Below are 24,333 nucleotides of genomic sequence, written 5' to 3' on the forward strand. Positions count from 1 at the left end.
GGGTCAGGAGAGGTCTGCCACGCCCTATGGTCACCTCCGGGGCAGGCGGGGATCGAACTCATGCTGAAGTGGCTTAAGCTTCTTAGTGCAGTGCTTTAACCCGCTGCACCACTCGGGAGGGCCCACATTTTTTTTTTAATGTATGTTTTATTTGTAGATTGAACCTTAAGATTTCTTTATGTAGTTTTGGTACAAATTCTTAATCAGATACGACTTGAAAAACAAATTATCTCTTTTATTAACTAATATTGCCACAATTTTTACTTTAAATGGTAATTTACCTTTTAGAAAATTAAGGAGGATATTGTGTTTATTTCATATTTACTTTTTTTTGAGTCATTTCTTTTTGTACATCTAAATGTCTTTATAGTAACAGATTATCTTCTGCCTAAAGAATTTCTCTTATCATTTCTTGTAATGCAGGTTTTCTGATAATGAATTCTTTTCAATTTTTTTTTGTTTGAAATGTCTGTTCTCCATCATTTTTGAAAGCTTGTATAATTTTTTTAAGGTTTATTTTATTTATACATACAAGAGCTGGGGTTTAGGCCAGAGGTGCAGGGAGGTGAGAAGATTCCACAGAGACAGAGTGAGTAGCAGAACAGGCAAATCTACTGAAAAACATTGTAGAAGGGAGCAGTGGGCGAGACATGAGAGGTCTGCTGCACCATGTGGGTCAGTTTTCTGGCTGGAGATTGAACCCATGCTGCAGATAGCTTCCTGGTACTAAGACTTAGCCCCTTTCTGCCACCAGGGTGGCCCTGGCTTTTATAGTTTTGAATGTGAGGTGTGCAGAATTCTTATCCTTGTTCTTACACACATACTTTAGGCTATTGTTAATTGTGTTTTCAGACAGCTTAATAATCAAAGGAAGCAAAACTAAGAAGAGTCTGTGCTCTGTGATTCCATTTATGTGTAGCTCTGGAAACGAATCTACAATGACAGCACATAAAATCAGTGTTTCCTTGGACTTTGTGGTACTCTAGGCAACTAACTCAATATGGCACAAGGATATCATTTGGATTAATTGAAATATTCTCTTCTAGATTATGTTCTTAGCTAAATGAAAGTACTCATGTGTCAAATTTATTCTACTTTATCTTTGAAATGCATATTGTATTGTATGAAAATTTTATATTTATAGGCAATCAGCATTTGTTAGCTGTAGATTTTGCAATAAAGGAAATTTACAAAGTAGAATATACATAGTAGAGAGAAATTAACCTATATGCAGGGGAAAAAAGACATAAAATAAGTGAGGGTGGCATGAATTTTATTTGAGAATAATTTAGATACTTTTACTCAGTCTTCATCAGGATATTATGAGAGATAAACATGTTTTAAAGTAGGCTCTTTAAGCATAAGAAAATAATCCTGGATGGATGCTCTGAGAGTCAGTAAATAATGAATAACAAAAACAGTGGTAAATATGTATGCAAACATAAGAGAACATAATGTTTGGTGTTCTGGACAGAGCAATACTATATATAGGAAGGAAGTCTTAAGTTCTGGAAGAATGGGAAATCATATTGATTAACTTTAAGCCGATAGCCTAACTTTTGGTTAAGCTCAAGAAGAACAGAAATAAAGAGCACAATTTCCATAGTGAGAAAGAACAAAACCAAACCAAACCATATGTACTTAGATAAGTCTAAAGTTTCTAAGAGAGAAGACGACTAATTACAGAAACTGGATTACTGGTAGGACAAAAGTAAATAAGGAATTTAGACCCATATATATTTATAACTTTAAATTATTTAATAATGCATATAAAGAAATATTTGAAAATCACATCATGGAAGCAGTAACGAAAGCTTTTATAACTAAATATTATAATATATTTAGTCAATATAATGCAAAAGTCAATGTTGGGTCACTTCTTAATTATAAACACAACACTAAGCAACAGTTTCATGTAACATTTTGTGATTAATAGAAGCAGCAAGCATAAAAAATAGGGATGTTTACAAGACTACAATTAGCAGTTTAATAAATATAGAATGTACATTCAACAATTTTTAGACTACGTATTTTTTAAGTGTATGTAGAGAATTTTCAGAAGTCATCCATATTGACCATAAAAAGAGTCTAAGAAAACTTAAAAGGATTAAAATCATATCAGGCATTTAAAATATTAGTTAGAAATACATAAGAGTGTCCCTATATATTTGGAGAGTAAGAGATATGCTACTAAAAATAATCCAAAAATAACTCATAATGGAAATTAGGGAGTAGTTTCACTGAATGAAAAAATATGATGTATCAAAATTGTGGAATGCAATGTAAAAGAATTCAACTTAGGTAGAAATTTCTAGCTTTAAATGTATATATTATTGGGCGAATCTGAAAGTGAATGAACTAAAAACATCTATTTCAAGAAAAGAAAGATTAAGAGCAAAATAAACTCAGGTGGATGGCATGAAAAAACAAAAGCCCAAGTAGAAAGTGATATGAAACTAAACAGTATAGAAGATCCAGGCATCAAAAAATTTCCTGTAAAACCCAAAAAATTAACTTAAGACTCTTCTAAGGAAGCTTGATGGAGGGAGGGGGGAAAAATGAAAACATAAATGATCCAAGAAAGGCATAAAGTAAAAAAGATATTATTACAGATGGTATTGACATTAGATAAAGAATATAATGAAACACTTTATAGAAATAAATTGGAAAATAATTGAAATGGTCAAGTTCCTAGAGAAATTATTTAACATAAGAAATAGAATATCTATGGGCTTGGGAGGCACAGGTTAAGTCTCAGCACTATCAAGGTATTGCCAGCCATTGCAGGCAGGAGTTAGATCCCAGGCCCCCAGGGAGCAGACCACTCCTGCCTAGCCCTCTACTCCCTTCAGCAGTGTTTTAGTAATTCTGCCTGTTCTGCTCCTTGCTCCTCTCACACACAACCTCCTCCACCCCGCACTGCTGGTTTACACCCCAGTTCTTGTACGCATAAATAAAGAATATCTGAAGAGTCCTGTGACAGTTAAATACATTTGGTCAGTCATAAATGCTTCAGAAAGACTATTCCCAGTTGACATCCTGGATAGGTTCCATTAATACTCAGGCAAAGAACCCTACATTTCCTAAATTTCTCCCCCAGAGAGTAGCAAAAGAAAGAATATTGTTATTCACTTTATGAAGGTAGTATAATGATATCATAACTGACAATTTCAAAGGAAATTATAGACCATTTTCAGTGGTGAACATAGATGTAGAAATTTTAAATGACCTGGACAAGAATCCAGCAAAAATATACCTCATGAGAATGTTACATTTTCCCAGGAATGGAAGAGGGTAGTCTGAACTTTCATTTGTAACTCACCATATGAAATAAGTTAAGAAGGGAACATGACATGATCATTTCAATAGATTCATCAGTTCATGGTAGGAAAAAAACTATAGCAAGCTAGACATGGGGTGGAACATCTTTAATGTAATTAGTGGTATTTGTCTTAAAAGTGTATAGCAAATATTTAATGATGAAACTTTATGTGTGAAAAATTAGGTATAAACCAAGGATTCCTGTTATCACTGATGTTCAACATCATGATTATAGGCCTAGTCAAGGCAGAAAGGCAAGAATAGAAAAGAAGAAAGCAATTAGGATAAGGAAACAAACTATCTGTAGATATTTTTGTGTAGAGAATCACCAGATATATTATTATAAGTAGGAAGTTTAGAGGTGTTTCTAGATTCAAAGTCAATATGCAAACTTAAGTTGTGTTGTTATAAACCTACAGGAAACACATCTTTTAACTAACTGTTTACATTTGGACTACTAGTATTATGCAGTCCTAATACATTTCTAAAGGATTAGTATTTTTCTTATCTAATGAGGAGTTGAGAAATAGTATAGAACAAAAGAATTAAGTCCTTAATTGTGTTATTTTCAGGCATAAGTCTAGGAAATGTGTATGTTTTAAATTCAGTAGTAATTTAATGTATAGGAAGAGGCTATACATTCTGTCCAAGATACCACAGAATAAAACTCTAAAGTTGTTACTTTGCAATACTATTTTTTGCACCTATTGATCACAGTAAAATAGAATTGGAGTATCTTTGTAAATGGAAAGTTTGGGCTCAGAGTTTTACCCAATGATGAAAATCTTTTCTGTAGTATTCTTGAAGAAACTTCTTTCTGGGGCCTGCCTGGTGATACAAGGGGTTAAATCTCAGCACTATGAAGCAATCCGCAGCCATTCCATTCAGCACAAGTTCCATCCTTAGCCAGGGCAACCCATGTGGGACAGCAGACCTCTCTTGTCTTGCTCATTGCTCCCCTTACCAGTGTATTTTAGTCAGTCCCTCTGTTCTGTTGCCCTCTTCTCTGGTGAATCCTCTCACCCCGACCCCACCTCTGGCCGGTACCCCAGTTCTTGTGTGCATAAATAAATAATTCTTAAAAAAAAATTCTCTAAAGGTAGTAGTTCATTCACTTTTCTGAAATTCCCACCTGCCAGGAGGAGTATTAATTCACTTCCCAAAGATTTTACTAAGCACATAGTTACCAAGTACCACAGTATCATCCTTCCTTTAAAATGTATATCTACAGCAGTATCAGATGTAAGGTGCATGATTTCTTCATGTTCTATTAAATGAAAAAAGTTGTGTTTTTTTATCTGTGACACATGATCTTAGAATGTATCTTATAAGAAATGTTTCAGTGAATATTTCCACTGTTTTACAACTTAGAACTACTACTGAGAAAATTTGTTTTTCATTTTGTGGATCTATAAAGCCACCTTTATTTACTTTTGTTTCCTCCCTAATTTAAGCTTCCTTAACTTTTTTTTTTTTGATTCCTTAGTTATTTTGCCATCCTAGATATTTTCTTTTGGATGCCTTGTAAGTTTATCAGTTCATAAGCTGCTAAAAATTTAGTATGATACAGACTTATAAAGGAATATTTAAAATCTTAAATATAGCATGTCCAGAAAGTAGAATACTTGATATACAAATGGGTTTCGTTTACTTGACAAGATTTTCAGTCATGTTTTCTTAAAACAAGGTAATACAAATTCATGAGCTGATTGTTGTGTTTTAATTTTTACAGGTAGGTTTAAATTTTATATGTCCTCACATCCTACTTTACACAGTTGGCATTCCCATTGATACTTATATTATCAGTCTTGTCACTGCATTAAAGACACTTTTTTTAAAAACACTATTTTTAACATTTTTTGTAACATCATTTTTTTCTAATTTCTTTATGAAATTGTTGAAAAATAAAATTGCCCATCTAGTAATATTTCTAAATAACAAAGGTGTTTATCTGTTTCAGTAGTAAAAATTTGAATATTTTAATTCCTTTACAACAGTGTAATATCTAATTGTCATTGGTTGATTATTTGCTGTGTTGCATGTGTTGCCTAATTCAACTTAGTGAACGTAAAGGGAAAATGATAGTGCATAGTAATATTAAATTTATAATTTCATTATTCAGATAGTTTACTATTATTATTATAAAGTTAAGCTTTATCTGCTAGTGAATGTATGTTTTCCTCTTTCAAAACACAGGTTTCGAGAGTATTCTAGAAGGGCTTTATGGACCACGGCTACGAAGAGACCTCAGTTTATTTGAAGGTAATTTTTTAAAAAGAATTTTACAGCCTATCCTATTTGCAAATTAAAAATAGTTCTATATTAACTTTATATTAAACATGATTGTGATTTTATTTAATTGGAAATGTTTTTTTTTTAATATTTATTTATTCATACAGAACTGGGGTACAGGCCAGAGATGCGGAGGGTGAGAGGATTCACCAGGGACAGAGTGGGGAGCAGAACAGGCAGATCAATGAAGTACACTGCTGAGGGGAGCAGTGGGCAGGTCAGGAGAGGTCTGCCATGCCATGTGGATCTCCTCTGGGGCAGGCGGGGATCGAACTCATGCTGAAGTGGCTTAAGCTTCTTAGTGCAGTGCTTTAACCCGCTGCGCCACCAGGGAGGGCCCTGGAAAATGTTTTTAAATGAATAAATAAAATAAGCCAAAAATTATTCCACTCATTTATATTAATATGATATTTTATAAGTTTTGGTACACTAATCAAAATATAAAGCAAAGCTTATTTTTATCTCAGTGGTGAAATCTAGTTTTTATTATTTTATATGTTACATTCTCATACTTACTCTTGAAGAGGATTTATAGAGGTTATGATAAATAAATATCTCCTATTGCTCTATGTATGATATAGGCATCCTGGAATTCAGATTGCCACTCCTGAAGCCCATGATAAATGTTTACAGTTTTACATTATGTATAATACTGTTATTTATAATAGCCTCCTCTTCTAAATGCACTAGCATAAATTCCAATGGAAGGTATTGATCTGTGATTTAATTGCTGTGAAACCATAATTTAGTTATTTTGTTGCTTGCTTGGAAATGTAGAGCCCTAGAGAAAATATTTTTGTAGATATCTTAACTCTTAACAGTATAGTTGATTTACAAAATGGGTAAGTGCTAATACTGATTTTGTACTTTTAATTTTGATTGGATTTTTTTTAATCTAATATATGTTTAGTTTTATGTGCTATTTATTGCTTTGTTGCCTTCTGTTCTGGTTCCATTCTATTGAGATCTGTTATTCTCTGAAGGTCATTCTCTTTTTTGTATAAATAAATCTTTAGAGTGAGGAGGTCATATGGGAATAGTAAAAGTTTTCTGTTCAGTATTAATGTAGAGTTATGAATCATAGAACTGAAAGTATCTTTGAAATATTATTTCTCCTAACCACCATTCTTCAGTCAAGTGAATGGTATTCTTGTAGAATATGACTCTACAAATGGAGGTTCCAAATGTTTTTGTTCATTTGTATGGCTAAAATCCCTTATCTTTATCATTTCTCATCAAATTTAACACTGAATTAAATGTTTTTACCTGGTGCATTTATAAATAGTACTAATTATAATTTCACCTATTTCCCTGCATTTACAAATGAGCAAAAGGAAAAAACTAAAGAAACATGAATTTAACCTAGGTTTGATGTTTTCTTCACATTCCATTTCTTAACCAGCTGTCCTCATCTCAGTAATGGGCACTTAAACTTAATTGCCTCCTGGTAACCCAGTTTACAATTTGTAACTTATTTATATAGTTACTATGTATGTATATATTTTATATTACTTCAGAAATTGGTTTCTTAGAGACATAATGCTCTAAGAAAATAAATGTATTTTTAGAATAGTATTTTTTTAGTATATAGGTTAACACATGTTCATTTTAGAAAATTTAAAATACAGAAAAAGCCACAAAGAAATTAATCCTTGTCCCATGACCCAGAGATAACATTGAACACTTTTGTAGAAGTGTGAACTCTGTTTGTATGCATTCTTTTATTTTAGCAGTATATAGTGTGTAGTTGTTGTATTTGTTAACTGTTATGTTATTTAGGTGTATCAAGTTCTGAATCATCAGTCTTACTGACCACGCACATTTCATTGTGGAGCTATTATATTTAACTAATTAATTTAATATCCCATTGCCGTTTATCTCATAACACTTATTGTTTTAATTCAGGTAGATCTTTTACTTTATGTCCTTTTTGTGAATTTTTTTTTTTTTTTTTTGAGAGAATGGGAGGGAGTTACAAGATTAGCTAAAGCTTTGGAACTCTTGTTTTTTTTTTTATCATGGGCATGTTTATTTCGTTGTTCTTATTCACCCCCAGATTTCCTAATTTCCCCCAGCTATCCTAAAAGGAGCTATCCTCCTTTTTCCTAATTTTTTGAATTAAAAGAAAAATCTCATAAAAGCGAAAAGCTTCAGAATGATGATATCAGTTATGGTAGCAAATCTGTATCTGTGCAAGGTTGAAAACAACTGTATGTATTTTTTAAAGATTTATTTATTTGTACATACAGAACTGGGGTACAGGCCAGAGGCACAGGGGTGATGAGAGGATTCACCAGAGACAGAGTGTGGAGCAGAACAGGCAGATAGACAAAGTGCACAGCTGACAGGAGCAGTGGGCAGGTCAGGAGAGGTCTGCTGCTCCATGTGGGTCACCTTCGGGGCAGGCGGGGATCGAACTCATGTGGAAGTGACTTTAGTTTCTTAGTGCTGTGCTTTAACCCGCTGCGCCACCAGGGAGGGCCACAACTGTATGTTTCAAAGGAATTTTAAACAGGCATTTGAAGCTATCAGTTTTAGAATCTCCATCTGCTTTCCTATTCTCTTCTAGATAAGTGTGCTTGCTTTATTCTTTAATCATTATTGAAAATGGTTTAATATGTATATGCTAGGACTATGAGTATAGGTATCTCTTGACATATAAATTCATATGTGAGATCAAATAGTGTATTTCAATTAAATTATTGGAAATCCAAATCTTCATTACTCCTTAAAATTCAGGAACTAAATAAATGGATAACAGAAGTACCTTATGTATTACTCTAAGTTATGTTTTATTCTAAAATTGATTGCATGGTATTTTGGTTACAGTGAACTTAAATATTAAGTAGGCATGTTACAGTTTGTAAACCTGCTACTGCTGATATGGAAAAATATATTCTAAATTTTATACCACTACCTTAAAAGTCAACTTTGGTACAAAGTGTGTTGTTAAGACTTTTGATGCCTATATATTACTGTTTTAGGAGATTAATATTTTAATTCAATTGAAAGCCACTTTCAGATTGCATGGTTTTGAAAGAAGCTTTTGAGTGATTGCTAATTTTTAATTAGTTGGAAATAAAATAAAAGACTTGCTAGTGATTATTTTTCTTTATGAAAGAGATATCTTTTTTTAGTGATGTGTTCAAAGAAGTTTTGAATATCATAAACTTTAATCATTCATGTGCTCCCAGAAAAGTCCTTTACTTTAGGCCTCTCTTCTTCTTCCACTTCACAGCAACATCTTACTCTTCCTGCTGTCACAGAAACCTTTAAGCCATCTTTCATGTCTGATTTTAGGAATTTATATTATTTTTGTTCTTGGCTAGTTTGCCTAGTGGTTTATGAGCCTTATTGATCTTTCCAAAAATTACCTAACCCTAATTTTTTAAAAAGCATAAAATATAAATTGGAATGTTAACCTTTATCACTGGGTAATTGGATTCCAAACAATTTTCCTTTCTCCCTTGTTCTTTTCAGCATAGTTTAGTGTGTGGTTTTGTATTAAAAATTATTTCTTAATTATGTTGCCCACTGTTCAGTATGTTTCCCCAAAATCAACAATTATGACTACTTTTTCATGACCTTCATGAAAAACTTAGTTCCTTTCAGTTTTCATTGACCTTTGTCTTTAGTGATTCCAGAATTATTTCTTATGGTTAAAAAATACTGAAGACAGGTCTGAGCCTGGTGGATCAGTGAGTTAAAGCACAGCATTATGAAGCTTTCTAAAGCCACTGCAGTATGGGTTCGATCCCCGCCAGGGAGCTGACCCACATGGCGTGGCAGACCTCTCCTGGCCTGCCCGCTGCTTCTTTCAGCATTATATTTCAGTCAATTTGCCTGTTCTGTTCCCTACTCTTGTTTCTGGTGAACCCTCTCACCCACCACACCTCTGGCCTGTACCCAAGTTCTATAAGTATTAATAAATAAATCTTAAAAAAAAAAAAAAACTGAAGAATTTTTTAAAAATAATCAAGAAAAGTGTGGTTTTTAAATAAAAGGAAACTTACATCTATTTGACTTGTTATTTTGTGTTTTTGTTTAATTTTTATTATAGTCTTAAGGTACAATTATTATCCTTATTTTATAGATGAGAAAGTTGTAGCTCAGAGAAGTTAACTTGACCAAAGTCAGAGCTAGTTTGTGGAAAGCCTGTGGTTCAGTATCAAAGCTCTCTAGTTTCAGTGTCTGTTATCTTTCCAAGCAAGATTAGGTGAAATGATGGGAGCCAGACTTTGAACCCAAGAATATATGTCTCTGGTGGAAAGGTTGATCTTCATCAATCATTTGCTACCAGGTTTCAGTATGACATTACTTTTTCTTAACTAAGCTTTTTCTGCAAGGTACATTATTTGACCCAATTTGAGTTTATACCTACATGTAAAAGTATGAAATTTCAGAATGAGATATAGCTTATTTTAGAGAAATTATTGATTGTTAAATTTTGAGAGGGGAAAAATGAGTGTTTTGTTGATTTTATTTAATTTTATGACATGAAAAAGAAACCTAGACACAGAGATAAAGCTAGCCTTGAGTTAATTTTAAAAAACCTCTTTCCTATTTATAAAAAAAGTTTCTTAACTATTACGTATTTCAACTCAAAAGTTGCTCAAGAAAGAGTAATTATTAAATATTTGTATGTAAAGTCACTTTTGAATCAATCAAAATTTAATGATATTGATAATAATTATGGATTATTCAGTGCTCTTTAACTATGCAAGCATTTATTTTAATTAACAGCTCCTTGAAAACTTACCCTAAAATAACTAAAGATAAGTGACGATAGTCTCAGAATTGCCTAATTTTAGTTTGCAAAGTTGTCCCTTGAGTCAAAATATTTATCACTAAAACTTTGTAAAACTATAATACCATTTTTGAAAAACAGCCCATCTTTGGACCTATTAGGTATTTTTCAGAAATCTCAGCAGTAAAGTCCCTTTCATAGTCTCTATTCATGAGCCATAATTTTTTTTAAAAGTATGATTTCATTGATCTGTGAAAATTATATTATGTTGGGAACATGAATCAAGTTTTTGTTACAAGTAATATTGTATAACAAATGCTCCAAAATCTCTTGCATGCTTTATGGGTTATCTGATTTCCTGAATTCTGGACTGTGGATGGATATCACATCATCCTATGATGCCAGACAGGTCCCAGACTGAGGCAGTAAAGGCTAATGGGGCAGTTTTTTTTATGATATTGCATGATGGAAGCTTAAGAGGACTGGAGGAACTTGACGTGTCTCTTAGAGCCTGAGCTTGGAATATGTATTGTCACTTCTCCCACATTTTTTCCTTGGTCAGAGTTTTCTCCCTCTTAGTAAGAGACTCTGAATGATAATATATTCAAGAGTATGGATGAATGATTCTGTTGTCTTTTATGATGTGCAAAATTTACTCCTTTCTTACTCATATTTCCCTGTTTGTTATGATTTTGTTTGTAGTGAAAATAAAAACAAAATTAATATCAAGGATAAATTGAGTCTTTCAGATGGTTTGATGATACTCAAAACCCTACTATTGAAAAATTAACTCCTAACTCACTTGTTCTTGCTAATTTGTCCCGTAGTAGTGCAAAATATCTCTCCATATGGCCTTTTCTGTTTCTTTCTAGATTTTGTCAGTTTAATTTAAAGTTAGTCACTTTTCCCCTTACTGTTAGTAGCTAGTTCCTTCTCCCTGCCTCCCCCCAACCCCCATATGAGCCATTGCTATGGAGAGTGGGAATTTTATTTGTATTAATAAAGTTAGTGTATTTTAATGAATATTTTTCCCTCTTTTAAAGACTGTGAACCAGAAGAACTGACTGACTGGTCTATGGATGAAAAATGTTCATTTTGTAACCTACAAAGAGAAGCAGTCAGTGTAAGTTGTAGTGCTATGAAATTATTTCTAAACTAATTACATAATGGTAACACAATTTTGTGTCTTAATTTGTTCTAAAAATCTGTGACATACAAGGTAGATTTAAATACTGATTTTGTTAATGAGAATATTTTAAAATCTTATGTTAGAAAGCTAATAGCTTAACTTGCAGTTAAAAATCTCAAAGTTCTCATCTTTTTTGCTTATTTCACATTTCCTTTTCAGAGCTCTCTGGCTCATGAAGTTCATTCAGTTTAATCTGTTTTATTTTTAGGTAGCTTGGAAGCCTAGTTTTGTCTGAGGACACCCTATAGTCTAATTTCTTAGGAATCATTACTGAGAGGATAATGTGATAATGGTCTTTAGCCTTTTACTTTCTCTTGAAATCTTGTATATCACAGTTACCTTGTGTATGAATGATCAGATATCACTGTACACTGTAAATAGAGACATAATAAACAATGTAAGTATCATCTTCTTGTGTGGTAGTATTCCTATTCTTCATGTATAGTTGTGAGAAAGGCTTGGGAAGAAATGAGAGCTTCAGAACCTATACTCATTTTGGTCAGATTAGTGAGTAAACATATTAGCTTAGTTGCTAGAACTCTCTGAAAGTATGATATTATAGTGAATTGAGTTACCAACTTTATCCACCATTCCTCCTTTTGACTGTAATTTCACTAAAGATTAAGTAATTAGCCCCTCATAGCTAATTTTTTTCTTCACTCCAGTTCCAAGTTTTATATTCTGTCTAACTTGATATATTTAAAAAGTGGAACAACTGAACATTTAGAGAATGTTTTGCTATTTTTATGAGTACCATGTTTACATTTAAAAAGTTATTTTAAAATACTGTTTTCTTACAATTTTAGGATTGTATGCCTTCTCTTGATTCTTCACAGTCAACACCAACAGAGGAATTATCATCTCAGGGCCAGTCCAACACTGAAAAGATTGAATGCCAAGCAGAAAATTACCTAAATGCACTCTTTCGAAAGAAAGGTAATGCTGGTATACTCTGTCATTTAAAATTTGCAGTAGAGATCTAAAATGTTTGAATTTTTCTCACAAGTATTTTTCTATCTCATTCTCTACTTCCTACTTGCTGCTTTCTTTTTCCTTACTTTTTCTTTATATTTTTAATGGCTATTACGATTCTATAGTCTTAGTCCAATCACCATAGTCCTGGTCTTCTATTAGGCATTCCTCTTCACTATTTTATCCTGAAATCTTTCCTTCCTTTATACATCTTACTTTCTTACTATAGACAGGGAAATTTTTTATGCTCTGGTCTTTCTTATTTTGATGCTGATCTCAAGACTTTTTTTTTTTTTTTTTGTCTTCAGTAAGTAGTAGATATATTTTTAAATATAGTTTTATAATGTAATAGTTAAGTTGTTAATCAGCCAGGTTGGAATATATTAGCTACCTTGTGATTTCAGTGTTTCTTTGGCAGTTTGAATGTATTTACTTGACATTAAAATGTCAGTGTTCTTTTTTGCTTCTAAAACCACTTGTTACATTACTGGATGTAATGTACATCAGGAAGTTATATCAGGAAGTAGAAGTTTTAATGTCTTAGTTACTGGGGTAAAATATAGAAATATGGGATGTTTTGAGTTTTTGTTCTTGGCCATTTCAGCAGTAGTGTGCAGTGTCTTAATATTTACTATATACACCTTTCAGATAAAATCATTAGTATGTGGAGAATGGAGGATAAGATTATAACTGCCAGCTTCCAGAATATGAGAAATCCATTTCTGTATTCTCATCTAGGTACTGATTCTGCTTTATTCTGTTTGGAACTGAGTAATATCAGATATTTTCAGTTAAACTGATAAGTTTGTATCAGTAATGTTGGGTACAGTCCACACATTTGAGAAAGGAAGTTTTTGTTTATTTTTATGAGTCTTTCATGTGCTGAAATATGAGAATCCTCTAAGAATCATTATTATATTAAAAGGTCTTAGTTTAAGAGCTATACTTTTTAACTTTAAGGAACTAAAAATTAGTTCTAATGTCTTACTAAATTAGTGTTGAGAGTTAGCGTTATCTTTAAGAACCATTCATTTTTCAAAATAATCTGGATCTGTATTTTAAAATATTTTACATGCTTTCATTAAGATTTTCATAACATACTAATAGGTAATTTTTTATTCTTCCTGTATATTTATACTTACAAGAATTATATTTTCCGACCTGTATCTCTAAGAAATGGAGAAAATGTGTACATTTACACATATGCACACAGCAAGTTGCACTCACCTTAGAACTCATTATTCAGTTTCCTTTTCTTATGAGTAATTTGTAATGGTGGTAGCTAGAATTATCAATGATAATAACCTTTAACTTTGAATTTAGTGTGGAGTTTAACCTATGCTCCATTACCTTGTTAAGAGTAATCAGTAAAAACTTGGTACTATTTCAGCTGATTCAAGCATCTGGGTCTCCAAGAGGTCTCCTACCAATGGTTGGGTGAGTGCTCATGGATATTTAGTGACCTCTTCATTTGGGAATTTCTTGGTTTTCTTCAAGATCTTTGAAGGTTTGCCAGGTTTCTCAGTGAAAGATTCTTACTGGTATTTTTGTTTTTCTTAAGGCCTTATTTTTGTTTCCTTTTCATTTATGGTCCATCAGTTAAGCATAGGTTATTTTCTGCTTTTTTTTGTTGTTGTTGTTCAATTTTTTTCAAGTAAAATAATTTCACAGTTTTCTGATGTGGTCTGACTAGAATGAGGCTTAAGATGACTTTTAGGTGGTCTTAGCTATTGATTTTCTATCTATTTAGATCTACTATTTACTTTAAAATAAAAGTTTAAAATGTGTTTTTAAAAAGGAATTACTTTGGGGCAGGTAACAAATAAAATATTGATGAAGCATCTTGTTGGTGAAGCCTTTATCTGATTATAGAAATTTCCCCAAAGTTGGCCATTTTTAGGAATTCTGGATATTAGTAATATTAGCATCTTTATGTTGCTTATTTTGGGGAACATATCATATGCATGCTGATCATCTTGCCAATAGAGCAAGAAATTTTTTACTATTTTATTGTAGCATATTTACTGTCTTTTCTAACTATGGCTTTTGGAGATGATAGTAAATGCTGAACACACTACTCAGAATAATGACAATATCATCATTTGAACACTATCCCTTTTTACACCTGATGGAGTTAATCCTAAAACATTACTAACAGGTGTAGATAATTGTTACCCTTTTAACTGGTATCAATAATGAGGTACAAAGAGATTAACTTCTGGGTTACGGGCATTTGAGTTTTTAAAAAGAAATTTTACGAAGATGAAGGTTATTTTGTGTGAGAAACAGCTACATTCTTTAACTGGTTAAGCAAAAAACTCTTCCTCTTTACTATTTAGCAGACTGGATTGGAAGTATTTATTTGTATTAGGTTGACTCAAGTAGATTTGTGAAAAGTGACCTGTATTTGTCATTGGTTCCCATTTTTCCTTTATATAAATAGTTTAGTGATTGATCAGAGTAAACTTACTACTTACGCTAAAATGAGTTTTGGTAAGCCCTTATAATTAGAAGTTAGTGAGAAATATTCTTTGAGTAATGAGTAAGTAAAATAAGGGAGGAGGGAATATTTACAGAGGTGAAGTTTAATCAGTTTTGTGTGTTTGTTAGCAATTTTTCAAAATTGAATTGCTTCTAGCATTTATCCTTAAATTCCATGTTTTTGCTTGTTAATTGCGGAATCCTCAGTATCATCTGTGAATACTATTTCTTGTGTCTTAGGTCTTTAAGTAGATATTTCTTGAGTGAGTGAATGACGAGTGGGTGCTTAAACTCTCCAGGTGTTTTTCAGTTTCTGTAATAGTCCATACTGTTAGTACTCATTTGTTCTATTTGGAAGAAGGAAATTATTTAGCATGTAGATGGAGTTTACCTTTCCTTTGTACTTAAATTTATTGCTTTGTATAGCTTAAATATCAGTCAATTTATTTGTTTTGAAATGTCAATAAACATGAGCATATACATATGTGATACCAATTGCAAAGCTGTCCCCATGATATTTAAGCTAAATTATTTTGACTTCTAGCTTCATAGTTTTTGAAGACCTGAAGTGCAATATAAGCCACTGGCATGTGATTCAGAAGATGTCTCATCTTTTAAAGAAGGCTACATAATTTGACAAAATTACATGGGTAGTATGCACATAGTAACTGAACTATAGATGAATGAATCATAATGCTAAATATATTATAAGGTGATCATTCTTTCACCAAAATCTAGTATGTTTTTCCTGCTTTATATCTTGTATGTACACATACACTTAGCATTCATGTAACTACTATTTTGGCCTTTACTTTTAAAGACCTTGATATATTTGATTCAGTTATTTGAAAACTGCCTGTTAACCAGCCTTTACCCTTACATTAGTTGGTAGCCAGATCTTATATATTTTTCCTTACCTTTTTTTCTTTTAAAGATTTATTTATTTATGCATACAGAGCTAGGGTACAGGCCAGAGGTGGAGGGGCAGCGAGAGGCTTCACCAGAGACAGAGTGGGGAGCAGTACAGACAGATCGACAAAGTACACTGCTGAGGGGAGCAGTGGGCGGGCCAGGAGAGGTCTTCCGCGCCATGTGGTCACCTCTGGGGCAGGCGGGAATCGAACTCATGCGGAAGTGGCTTTAGCTTCTCAATGCTGTGCTTTAACCCGCTGCGCCACCTTTCCTTGCCTTTTTTGAACACAGGCTCTTTTCCTTTCAAAGTTTTCATTTTTAAGTGTTTATCTCTAAATGGCAAATACAAATGAAATTTTTTTTTAAGATTTATTTATTTGTGCATACAGAACTGGGGTACAGGCCAGAGGCTCAGGGGCAGTAGAGGCTTCACCAGAGACAGAGTGGGGAACAAAACAGGCAGATCACGAAGTACACTGCTGAGGGGAGTAGTGGGCGGGTCAGGAGAGGTCTGCCACACCATGTGGTCACCTCCTGGGCAGGCAGGAATCGAACTCCTGAGGAAGCGGCTTTAGATTCTCAGTGCTGTGCTTTAACCTGCTGCGCCACCAGGGAGGGCCACAAATGAAATTCTAAGAACACGAAATTCATAACTGGATTTAAGATTTTCATATTTCTGGTAAAGTTACTCCTCTACCTGCAGTACCATTGATATGAAAAGTTAAAGACCAAGTGTCAACTCAAGCTGACCTTTTTTATTCTTTAATTTGACCCTCTCATATATCCCTTTATAACCAATGTGTATTCTTTCTACTGGGCCTTCTAGAACTTGTGGTCTTTCATCAACAAAATTCCCTGTGACTTCCGTCTTTGCTCTTAATGTTTTCTTTAGTGTTATTGCTGTTACTGAAGCATACACATGCATTAAAGATGCTTTTGTAGCCCTTTCTCTTGCTGGCTATTTTTAATTCCTTACTTTATGTAGCTACACTGTGATGCAATTGGTAAGCAACCTGTTCTCAAGAACTTTCATATTTTAGTCAGAGGATTAAGAACATAAAGAAATAAATTATATTTCTGGTTAAATGTGTTGTATTCACACACATGCTGGAGATATATCTGTGGAAAATACATGTATGAATTTAAAGTGTTACAGAGACAGTGGAGAGAGGAGCAGGGGTATGCCAGGGCAGAGGTGGTAGTGGCAGTTTTATAAAGGGGTAGTCAGATGACATTTAAGCAAATATGTAAAAATAAAATGAGGTAGGAAACTATAGAGATCCTAGAGGGAATACATTTTAAGAGTTAGAGATACTAGTTCTGAAAAATTATTAGTAGGTGATTACAGCTCTCATTCTTCACTTTCAGATTATTTCTTAAAGACCCATCAATTACAGCATTTTGAAGTAGGTAGGAGATTTAAAGATCATTATTCTCCTTTCCTTTTACATATAAAGAAATAATGGATAAGTATCTTAGCCAAGGACTATGTACTATAATGTAAATAATGTAATATGAGACAATTAACGAATGATTGCCAATAGTAAGATAAACAGGGCAGTTTTTTTTTTTTTTAAAGATTTACTTATTTGTGCATACAGAACTGGGGTACCGGCCAGAGGCTCAGGGGTGGTGAAAGGCTTCACCAGAGACAGAGCGGGGAGCAGAACAGGCTGACTGATGAAATATACTGTGGAGGGGAGCAGGAGAGGTCTGCCATGCCATGTGGTCACCTCCCGGGCAGGTGGGAATCGAATTCATGTGGCTTTAGCTTCTTAGTACTGTGCTTTAACCCACTACACCACCAGGGAGGGCCCAACAGGGCAGTTTTTAAAATGTTTTTAAAAATGAAGTTTGTAAGAAATGAGATAGAGGCTTTAGTTATTGTTGTTTAGTGGTAATGTTAAGCTAGACTGAGCTAATGAAGTAATAAACGGAAATTAAATGACTAGGATTTATCCATGTTCATGTGTGAATTGATGGAGCTACCTTTTTTTTTTAAGGTTTATTTATTTATGCAGGGGTGTAGGCCACAGGTACAGGATGGGGGTGGGGAAAGGTAAGAGGATTCATTAGAGACAGAGTGGGGAGTAAAACAGGCAGACCTATTGAAATATACTGCTGAGAGGAGCAGCAGGTGAGATAAGAGACATCTGCCGCTCCATGTGGGTCGGCTCCCTTGCTAGGGAATGAACTCATGCTGCAGTGGCTGCTGATATCTGGTAGTGTTGAGACTTAACTCCGTGGGCCACCAAAGAGGTCCTGATGGAACTGTAAAAACCATTAAAAAAAAGTGATAGTATAACTGGGGTACAGCAAGAGTTTCTTTAAAAATAATATTGGTGTTAAGTTATTATGATAATTGTTCTGTCCTTAGTACTCCTTCTGTTGAAAAGCCCCTTATATTGTTGTAACAGGCAGATAGTTTAAGGTTCTGTTTTCTCTAATGTTCCTCTGACCTGATAAATTCCCCATTCATATGGGCAATTGAGACTATGAAATAAGTGAAATAAACGTGTCCATTCACTTGATCCTTCATTTATTCTTGATACAGTGCATATTCATCGGTGACATAGTAAATCAAAATGAAAGGAACATAAACAATGTCTATTTTTATTTTTGTGAACCTTTGAATCCGTTAGCTTTTTTGACTGGAAAAGAAGATATATTTTTCTCTAATAATTCTCTTCCAGGACTGTTCAGTGCCTTTTGTGTAAAGCATGAGAGTAAAGGAATATTTTTTCATTCATATTTTTTGTAAATTAAAACCAGAATAACTTATTGCTCATTTTCTAATGCAGTCCTTATTTACTTTGAAGAGAAAAGAGTCACTTGTTATATCTTGTTGATACCTGATGGTAGATCACTGAATAGGTCTGTAAGATACAGTGCTTAGTTCAAGGGGGGCACTGGCATGTTGTACACTATTATCCAGTGGAGATAAAATAGAGAAAGCAGTTCTTGTGATCTTGACTCATCTTTAACCTGCAGTACTCAGTTATGTTGCAATTGAAGACCAAAATAAGCCTCAATATACTCTCCTAAGAAATAATACAATCTTTCCTTTATATCATTCCATACTGGATTATTAATTTCTCTTTGAGTGCCACATTGTTATAGGGTATGTTCAACAAGATGCATGTTGCTACCAGATCTTATATAAGAAAATACATCATTTTATCTCAGTTAAAAATTTGGTTTAAGTAGACAACTTTTTCTGTCTTGCCCCCTGCTCCTCACAGCAGTGTATCTCAATAATCCCTCAAAAATGTAATAAAAATTTGGTTTTGACAATTATATTCCAGTATGGTTGGTTTCTTTTGTAATCTTACATATTTTTTGCAGTGAAACATACTTTTTGAGTAGACCTTCATCATACTATTAAAGGAATTCTTTCATAAAAGGGTTAATAATCTTGTCTACCTCCTTGACTGTCTGGGTGATCTCCATGCTGTGCCCAGAATGTTATACTTTAAGGACTATACCACCAGACTTCATATATACATTTCTTCTCTCCTAACCCCAGACATCATTCTACTCTGGTTAACCATTTCTTTGGATGACGCACAGCCTCTCTCCAAGTTCCATGATGTCTCCTAGAACTATTGCAGACAGAATGTTAAATTCAGTTAATCTATTTTTCCTTTTTAAACATGTTCTTTTTGCTCCTATGTTCCCTCTTAATTAGTGTTATTGACACCTTCCCACTCATTCCGAATTAAAGTGAAATAATAATTTTTGATTCTTTATACTTTTTTATTCCTTTAAAAGGTTTTATCCATAAATCACTAGGAATTACTATTAAGTGTGCTATAAAGATCCTTACACTTATAATGTTTATTATATTTCCTTATATGAATAAAATCACTGGGTTGTAGTGTCAATATATACTGAAAATAGTCAGAATAGTCTCTGAAATTTATCATTTTGTACACTTATTAGAAATGCATGAGAGTTGTTGTCCAGTGGGTATGAAACTGTTTCACTTTGCTTTATGTTATTTTTCCCTGATAATATTATTTTTCAAGTTATAACTAGGTAGTTTGTGTCTTCTCTTTAGAAGAACCAGTCATTTGTCCGTTTTTAATTGGATTGTTTTCTATTGTTGATTTGTATGTATTCTTTATAAATATGAATACAAATATACTGTCAGCTCTTTACTAACGTGTTATGTTTGTTGAATGTGCCTTAACCTGTTAAAGTGCCTCTGTACTTAATTCATTCAACCTGTGGGGAGGTACGTAGTTTTAATGTCCTCCACGTGGTAACTAAAGAAACTAGAAATACCGCTAAAATTAACCTAAGAGGGCCCTCTCTGGTGGCGCAGCGGGTTAAAGCGCAGCACTGAGAAGCTAAAGCCACTTCCGCATGAGTTCGATTCCTGCCTGCCCCGGAGGTGACCACATGGCGTGGCAGACCTCTCCTGACCCGCCCGCTGCTCCCCTCAGCAGTGTGCTTCGTAGATCTACCTGTTCTGCTCCCCACTCTGTCTCTGGTGAATCTTCTCACCGCCCCTGAACCTCTGGCCTGTACCCCAGTTCTGTATGTACAAATAAATAAATCTTTAAAAAAAAATTAATCTAAGAATACCACTATTCTGAACAATGGAAACTCAGAAACTTTATTTTTCAAGGTGGGTTTTATGAACTGTTGTATATATTAAATGTTTTGCCTAACAATAGTTTTACAAAATAAAATAAATTTGTATTCACAAGATCATTATTAGATCTATACAGAGTATTACTTTATAATATTAGGTAGTCTAATAGAAGGATAAAAATTTGAAATGGTAAGGTCAAACTTTTATTTAGCCCTGCCACTTATAAATATATAACCTCATTTGGACATAATGAAAATTCTAAATATGTGTTGAATTTATAAAACCCAAGTCAAATGACTCCTGGTTATTGATATTAAATTAGACCGATGTTGATCCACTGTATCATCCTCTAGTGTATCTTTTTAGGACAAGTCTTATTAATGGATAAGGAATTTCCTTTTTATATGATTTAGTTAAACCTCTTAATTGCTGGAGCAAGTGTGTGCCCTGTTTGATTTTTTTTGGTATTCTAAGTGTCATGCTTGTTAACATTTTTCCTGGAAAATGATGAAGAAAGTCCTAAAGGTTTCCCATTCAATGCCTCTTATTACAACAGATTTTTGGTAAAGAATGAAATCATTGATGAAATTGTTATTTTTTTAAATCTCAGATTCTATTAGCCATTCTCTTTTTACATTCTGCTCTTATGCTTTTAAAAATTAGCTATTTTAGGGCCCTCTCTGGTGGCGCAATGGGTTAAGATGCAGCACTACAAGCTAGTTGCAACCGCTTTAGTGCGAGATGGATCCTACACCCCGGAGGTGATCCACATGGCGTGGCAGACCTCTCTTGTTTTGCCCTTGTCTCGCCTGCTGCTCCCCTCAGCAGTGTACTTCGTCACCTGTTCTGCTCCCAAAATGTTTCTGGTGAAGCCTCTCACCTCCCCTGCACCTCTGACTTGTACCCCAGTTCTGTGTGAATAAATAAATAAATCTTTAATAAATAATAAAAATTAGCTATTTTAACATTCCTCTTTATTTTGAGGAATTATCTTCTCATCTTAACATAGGTCAGTGACTGCAGAAAGTATCATTTCTTTATTAATAGACCATAAAAATATTTTTGATGCTTTGTTTGCCGACAGTTGTCTGGCATAGTATACTGCTAGAGATTCTTTCATTTAAATGTATCCTTCAGCAGAAATATATAGTACAACATGCTAAGAAAACAGTTGCAGTAGAGTATTGGCAGAATCTGTATGAAAACCTCTAAAATAGTTAGAATGCTATCCCAGAGCAGTGTTTGGCTTAAGGAATAGGCACAGGGAAGAGACAACCTAAAATGAGTCTTATACCTCTCCGTTGTTCAAGGAGATTAAAAAGGCATGAGGTATATCATTTTATAAAAACTGTAAATCTATATATTAATTACATATGATTATAAACTTTTAATGAATTATGAAGCTATACCAAGTAATGAAAACTAACACATTCACCCCAAACATGTTCGTTTGTAATTTATTTGTTTAATATATGTAGTCTACTGTATATACTTGTGTTGGTGGTTCTTGGAAAGATTTTATAATTAAAGAGAGGCTTGAACTTGAAGGAAACTAGAATCTTCTTTCTGATTAAACTAAATCACACACTCTCTGCTAAGAAAAATAGACATTTTTAACAAAAATAATGAACAACCATATACCAGAGACATTTTGTGGGGGTGGAGTGGGGAATGGGATAAAAACCGGGGGGGGGGGGAGGGAAGTGCACGGGATTATGGTGATGGCACATGGGTGACTTGGTGATGGGAAACCCACGGGGATTACAATTGAGATGGCAAAAAAAATGTACAAAATGATGTAAAAATAAACTTATAAATATAAAAACTAATAAAATCTTAATGAATCAAAAAAAAATAGACATTTTGGTTCCTCCTTGGTGGTGCAATGGAAGTGCAATGGATTAGGACGCAGCACTGCAAGCTAACCGCACACTTCGAAGCAAATTCGAACCCCTCCCTCCCCAGGTGAGGCATATGGTGCAGCAGACCTCTCCTGACCCACCTGCTGCTCCCCTCAGCAGTGTACTTTATCGTTCTGCCTGTTCTGCTCCCCACTCTGTCTCTGGTGAATCCTCTCACCACCCCTGCACCTCTGACCTAGACCCCAGCTCTGCATGCATAAATAAACAAATCTTTAAAAAGAAAAATAGATATTTCAGTTATTATTACTCATGAGACTTGGAGGAATTTCTTCTAGCCCCTTCTCTGCATTTCCCATCAAAGTGGCAGTGTCAATGACTTTTAACCCAGTCACTGGTATAAAACCACTATTTTAAAGTGATGTAAATTAGTGAGGGGGAGAAGTTTTTTTTTTTTTTAAATAAGTCAGAGGAACTAATTTTTTCTCTATAAAATTGTATATTAAATATGTCATTTTGAATTCTTGCGTGAATAGGTGATCATTAATTGGCGGGTGGTTAACATATTTTCATCCTGGCTTTTTAGAAAGGCATACTACTTTTCCTGTCCTAACTTAATGAGAAAATGAATTTTAAAATGTCTTGATGCCTTGTTTACTGAATGCTTTTAGTCTTTGGGAAATATAGTTTACGAATGAGTTAACTTACTAGTAGTCAGTCTGTGTCAAATGGATGTGCTATGTAGGTGCCAATGTGGTTTGGAATTTGTTTTTTAAATAGAAGAATATAGCACCTTTTAAATTTACCCATAATGTAGAATCGCTTTTGCTCCATAATTCTTCAGATCTGCAAGTCTAGATTTTTATGATTATTTACCTATTTATGGGTGATATAATTTGCACCTAAATTCATTCGATGTAATGCATCTTTTTAAACAACAATCAATCATATTCATTAATGTGAAAATGCACTAACCACATATTAACATTAAAGCTAAACTTTATGAATTGTAGAAAGCATCTTGTGATTCTTTATTCTAAAGGATCTCTGGTGCCATCTATTGAATAATTTTTTAAAGGACAGAAAGTATGTGAAATCAAATGAATTTTCCACTTGACCTAACTTTGTTATATTTTTTTAAATTGAGTTTTTTAAAAAAGCTATCTCAGATTTATAGAAAAGTGAGCCGAAATTAGAGTTCCCATATCATCTTTTACTGGTTTGATTTGTTAACAGTGAATTGATATATTACTAAAAAAAAGCCCATTGTTTACATTACATTTGCTGTTTACATATTTTACAACTATATGGATTTCACAAAGGTACAATGTGATTTGCAGTGTCATGCACAATAGTTTTATTGTCCTAAAACTCCTCTGTCTTCCACCTATTCACCCCTCTACCCTGTTGTGCTCCAACCTGAGTCAACACTGATGTTTTTATTATCTCCATAATTTTATATTTGCTCTGTTAGCTGAGTGTGCAAAGATTCTTTTGTCTTTTCATGACTTTATTATTGAATACAAGTCCATACTAATGTGTACCCCATTTCATTTACACATTTACCTAATAAAGGATATCTTGGTTGCTTCCAATTTTTTTTAAATTGCTTTTTAGCATTTCTAAACAGATAGCTGCTCTACACAATCACAGATATGTGTGCTTCAAACTCATTGAGTAAATATCTGGATCCCAAAATAAGACTGTTAGCTTGTAAATCTCTTCCTTATATGGCTGTGACATTCCACATGAGTAATAATTTCTGTTATTCCACATCCTCACCAACATTTGATGTCAGTATTTAGAATTTTGGCTGTTTAATAGGTGAGAGTTAGTATTTCATGTTTTAATTTGCAGTTTCTTAGTACTATGATATTGAGCATCTTTTTGTATGCTTATTTACTATCTACAAATATTAAATAGTATGTTCAGACCTTTTGCTAATTTTGAAATGGGATTG

At 33.6% G+C, this 24,333-nt stretch overlaps 1 protein-coding gene across 3 annotated transcripts in view; it reads left to right on the forward strand.

Annotated features, from left to right (window-relative positions):
• Positions 1 to 24,333, forward strand: part of LCORL (ligand dependent nuclear receptor corepressor-like) — a 123,920-nt gene that overhangs the window by 28,871 nt on the left and 70,716 nt on the right. For all 3 annotated transcript variants that reach the window (XM_004681385.1, XM_004681386.2, XM_012723986.1), the window contains exons 2-4: positions 5,518 to 5,583; positions 11,404 to 11,483; positions 12,356 to 12,485. In XM_004681385.1, coding sequence (XP_004681442.1) covers positions 5,518 to 5,583; positions 11,404 to 11,483; positions 12,356 to 12,485 — 276 coding nt within the window. The remainder of the gene's footprint in view (positions 1 to 5,517; positions 5,584 to 11,403; positions 11,484 to 12,355; positions 12,486 to 24,333) is intronic.

This window comes from Condylura cristata, unplaced genomic scaffold (assembly GCF_000260355.1).
Source record: "Condylura cristata isolate star-nosed mole 26May11 unplaced genomic scaffold, ConCri1.0 scaffold00012, whole genome shotgun sequence".
Classification (NCBI taxonomy): Eukaryota; Metazoa; Chordata; class Mammalia; order Eulipotyphla; family Talpidae; genus Condylura; species Condylura cristata.